The following is a 5,000-nucleotide window of genomic DNA, read 5'->3' as shown; positions in this document are numbered from 1 at the left end:
ATTATATAAAGAACAATGAACAAAAAACATCGATATCTTCCGCTTCTGCTCCCTTCTTCGTTTCCTTCAATCCCCTTCCTCTCCTTCTACTTCGTCTCATCAATGCCCCTTCCCTTTCTTTTCCTTGTACTTCTCTCTTTTTCGTCCCTCTCTTTTGATAGTGACGGAAGCAAATGGAAACAAGAGGAGGGCGGGGAGCGTGAATAGGTGAACAACGTAGAGGAATATTCATAATTACTGCGGGAGAGGACGATACTGAATTATAAGGTTGTGTTATGAGCTTTAATGAGACCACGAACATTGCACACACACAAAAAAGATAAACCTGATTAAATAATTGTAAGAACGCTAGAAAGAAAATGAGAAAAATAGACATAAACAAATGACTGAAAATATATAAAAAAAGTAGAAAGATTGTAGGAAAGAAAAGATAGATAAAAAGAAAATAGCAAAATAGATATAAATAAAAAATAGTTAGAAAAATATAAAAGAATAGAAAGATTGAAGGGAAAACAGACATAAAAAAGTAGAAAGATTGAAGAAAAAAAAGATAGATAAAAATAAAAAAACAGAAAAATAGATATAAATAAAATTAGAGTTAGAAAAATATAAAAGAATAGAAAGATTGAAGGAAAAACAGAGATATATATAAAAAATAAGTAAAAAGAAAAAGAAAAATATAGGACACTGAATAAAAAAAAAAGATATAGATATTGACCGAAGACGAACACTGAAAAAAAAAGAAAAAGGAATAAAAAGAGGAACAAACAGAAATGAACCATACTAGAAGGTAAAAAAAAAAAAAAAAAAAAAAAAACCAGTTCGTTTCAAGATAGAATAGAGAGACAGAATATTACACTAAGTAAGACACATATATTAACCGTAGATAAACACTGGAAAAATAAAAAAATAAAAATAAAATAGATGAATGAACAAAAGTTAGCTATAATAAAAGATAGAAAAAAGACAGTTCGCTTCGTAATAAAAAACAACAACAACAACTAAAATGACAACGCCGCTTCGAAAAATACTTCTTTCGTAATTATGTCGCCGAGTTTTGCGTCGCTGTGTGTTTTTTTCCTCGTTATTTCTGTTTTCCAGCCGCTGCTTTTTTTTATTTTTTTATTTCACTTTACGTTTGAAAGAAAATTGAGGCCAGTTCTCTGTGTGGTGGTGGGGGGAAGGGGGGATGGGACACACACACACACACACACACACACACACACACACACACACACACACACACACACACACACACACACACACTTTCTTTAACTCTTTCCTCTTCGTTCTACTATTCATGTTTTTAAGTCATTTCCTCTTCTACCTCTTTCTTTTTTCTTCATTCTCCTTTCCTCCCTCATTCATTCTTCTAAATTATTATCTTCTTTTAATGTTCTTCTTCTAGTCTCGTCACTGTCCACACACACACACACACACACACACACACACACACACACACACACACACACACACACACCTGGCAACGATAATTAGTCTTTCCGAACTCACCTGCTGCGCCCAAGACCACAACCTCACTAAACAGCAACCATATATGAAACTGGATGAAAAACCTTGAAGATAACGAAGAAAATGGAATACTACAGCCATTTGCACACCCATATACACCTGCACACACGCACACCTGGTAACGTTAACCAGTCACAACCACCTCTCAAGACAGCGACGAAGAAAATGGAGAGCAACACCCGATTACACACGCGCACACCTGCCCACACACATACCTGGTAACCTTAATTAGACAGCGAACTCACCTGCTCAAGAGTGAACCCTCCGTCCTCTCCACCGCGGCTTCCTCGGAGAAGATGAAGACCCTGTTCTCGCCCTTGTACCACTTGAGGGTGTGGATCTCCAGGCAGGCTTGGCGGTTGATGTCGCAGGGCAGCAACACGCTCTCCCCCACCAGCCCCGTCATCTGGGCGCTCGATATTAACCCTGGGAGAGAGAGAGAAGGGAGGTTAGGTTAGGTTAGATTGTGCAAATGATGTAGAGAGAGAAAAAGATTAGGTTAGGTTGAGCAAATAATGGAGAGAGAGAGAGAGAGAGAGAGAGAGAGAGAGAGAGAGAGAGAGAGAGAGAGAGAGAGAGAGAGAGAGAGAGAGAGAGAGAGAGAGAGAGAGAGAGAGAGAGAGAGAGAGAGAGAGAGAGAGAGAGAGAGAGAGAGAGATTAGGTTAGGTTAAATTATGTTAGGTTGAGCAAATAATGTAGAGAGAAAGGGAAAAGTAAAGTTATGTATGATGAGGAGAAGGGATTGTTAGCTTACAAAAATGAGGAAAAGAGAGAAGAGGATTGTCAAGTTATGCATGTTGATAAAGAGAGAGAGAGAGAGATAAAAAAAAGGCACATATGTTAATGAAAATGATAAAGAATATAATGTTACGTTATACATAGGGGAGAAAATCTGAACTTTCCACTCATATGCTTATTTTTAATCCATTTCTATTGTCGATTTTGCTTTCTTAAGTCTTTATTCTCTCCGCTATAATGTTTTCCTCCCACCCAGTTTCCCTTTCCTCGCCTGTTCAATGTTCTTTTACCTTATTTCTTCAACGCTATCCTCTTCGTCTTAGTGTTCCTTTTCTTTTCTCAAATTATTTCTTCTTCTCCCTTCAACGATTTCCTTCTAGTCTCATCAGCGTTCTTTTTTCCTCACAGTGCACAAGTTTATCTCTCCTTCACGCCTTCCCTTATCGAATTTCCATGTTATCAATCAGCAAGTCTTTCTCTCCTCCTAACTTTTCCTCTTATCTCTCCTTCCCCTTCTACTTCTTCCTTCCTCGCCTCCTTAGTGTCCCTCTTCCTTCCCCTTCTCCTTCCTTCTTCGTATACTTGGTTCCCCTTCCTCTCCTTCTACTTCTCGCATCTTCGTCTCATCAATGCCCCTTCCCCTTCTTTCCCTTCTACTTCAACATTCCTCGTCTCTTCAATTCCCTTTTTCTTCCTTCTTCTTTTACTCCAGCATCTTCGCCTCCTCAGTGTTTACCTTTATTCCCCTTTTTCCTTCTATCTTCTACATTTTTTGCCTCTTCAGTGTCGTTCCCATCCTTCTTCTTCCACCTCCTTCATCTCCATCGTCTCCTTCCTCCTCACCTTCTCTTATTTGTGTTCTTCCTCCACCGCTTCTACAAATTTCTTCGCCGCCTTCAGTGTCTCTCTTCTACTACTTCCTCCTTTATCCTCACCGCCACCGTCATCTCACGCCTTCCCTGCCAACGCACCCTTATTTGTGTCCCTCGCCGCCTCGCTCCTCGCTTCTCGTCAACAAGCTCGCTCCGGCATCCAGCGAGACAGACAGTAGCCGCCAGTGCACACCGTAACGAGATCCCCAAGACACCTGAGCGAGGCTGACGTCACTGCTAGTTCTTAATGAGGTGCAGTTACTTTCGCGATACTAATAAGGTATTTAATGCCCTTACTGCAGAATGATGATGATGATGATGATGATGAGGAGGAGGAGGAGGAGGAGGAGATGGGTGAAAGAGGAGGAGATACAGTAGGTGAGAGGAAGGAATTATAAAGCCAGATAAAATTATATGAGAGAAAAAAGAAATGAAAAAGAAAACAAGGAGGAGGAAGAAGGAGAAGAAGGAAAAGGATGAGGAGGTGGAGGAAGAGGAGGAAAGAAATAAGTAGGAAAGAGGAGGATATTTAAAAAGGAAGATAAGAAGATATGAGTAATGAAAAGAAAACAAGGAGAAGGAAGAGGAGGAGGAGGAGGAGGAGGAGAAGGAGGAAAATAAAGGAGCAAGGATGAAAAGGGATAAAGAAGAGAAAGAAGAGAAAAAAGAAGAGAGGGAAAAGGGGAGAGAGGAGAGGGAAAACAAGGGAAGAGAAGAGGTGTGTGTGTGTGTGTGTGTGTGTGTGTGTGTGTGTGGAACGTGACTGCACGCTATTTGCTTACTGCAGGAAAGAAAACACAACAAAAAACAAACAAACAAACAAACAAGAAGGCCACCCCGAGCCCGTTCATGCAGGTGGTCCAGGTGAACGCGTTTCCCACAGGTAACACACACACACACACACACACACACACACACACACACACACACACACACACACGTATCTACCATTTTAACATAATTTCTAACTTCTTGAATACTCTCTCTCTCTCTCTCTCTCTCTCTCTCTCTCTCTCTCTCGAATAAGGAGTCACGTAGCAAGAAATGAAACAGAATAAATAATAAAAATAAGGAAAATGCTATAGACAAATCCTAAAGCAAAACAAAAACAATAACGACAAACAACGAAGCAATACCAGACGGAAAAAACAAAACAAAACAAAAGAAAAAGAAAAAAATAAGCGATCTGAAAATGAAGACCTATAGAATCTTTTACAACAACGAACGTGTGAAACAGAAAACGTGACGAGGAGCAAGACACGCAGAAAAGAAAACGGAGAAAATATAACACTTGCTGGGGAGACAAAAAAAAAAGAAGAAAAAGAAAAAAAAAGGGTTGCTGAACTTCTTGCATTAGAAAAAGAAGTGAAAGAAAGAAACAAATTAATGAGACAAAGATGGAGTTGAGCAATAAGGGAGATTGATGATGATGCAGGAGGAATAGACGAAGAGGAGGAGGAAGAGCAGGAGAAGAAGAAAACGAGGAGGAAGAGGAGGAGGAGGAGGAGTAGGAGGAAGGGAGAGAATACAAGAAATACAATTGGATAAAATAGAAAAAAAATAAGAGTATGTACAATTTCAGTTACTTTGAAAGAGAGAACCAGAAGGGAGGAATAAGAGAAGGAGGAGGAGGAGGAGGAGGAGGAGGAGGAGGAGTAGGAAGAAGAGGAAGAGAGGAAGGAAACTAAATGAAAAACAGAACAAAACAGAAAAAAAAATAAAAGGACAATTAACACACACACACACACACACACACACACACACACACACACGGAGGGAGGGAAGGGTTACAAGAGAAGTGGAACGCGCATAAAAACAGGAAACAATTTAGAAGGTGAAGAGCAAATGAAAAGAGAAGA

At 39.9% G+C, this 5,000-nt stretch overlaps 1 protein-coding gene across 6 annotated transcripts in view; it reads right to left on the bottom strand.

The window, feature by feature from the left end:
• The window catches only part of LOC126996956 (hemicentin-1-like), a 90,952-nt gene extending 89,000 nt beyond the window's left edge, over positions 1–1,952 (bottom strand). For all 6 annotated transcript variants that reach the window (XM_050857911.1, XM_050857909.1, XM_050857914.1 and 3 more), the window contains exon 1: positions 1,776–1,952. In XM_050857911.1, coding sequence (XP_050713868.1) covers positions 1,776–1,936 — 161 coding nt within the window. In that variant the 5' untranslated portion in view covers positions 1,937–1,952. The remainder of the gene's footprint in view (positions 1–1,775) is intronic.
• Between the last annotated feature and the right edge of the window lie 3,048 nt (positions 1,953–5,000).

Source organism: Eriocheir sinensis, chromosome 11 (genome assembly GCF_024679095.1).
Source record: "Eriocheir sinensis breed Jianghai 21 chromosome 11, ASM2467909v1, whole genome shotgun sequence".
NCBI classification, from domain to species: Eukaryota; Metazoa; Arthropoda; class Malacostraca; order Decapoda; family Varunidae; genus Eriocheir; species Eriocheir sinensis.
The sequence above is the reverse complement of the archived record's forward strand: the minus strand, read 5'-3'. Positions and strand labels throughout refer to the sequence as shown.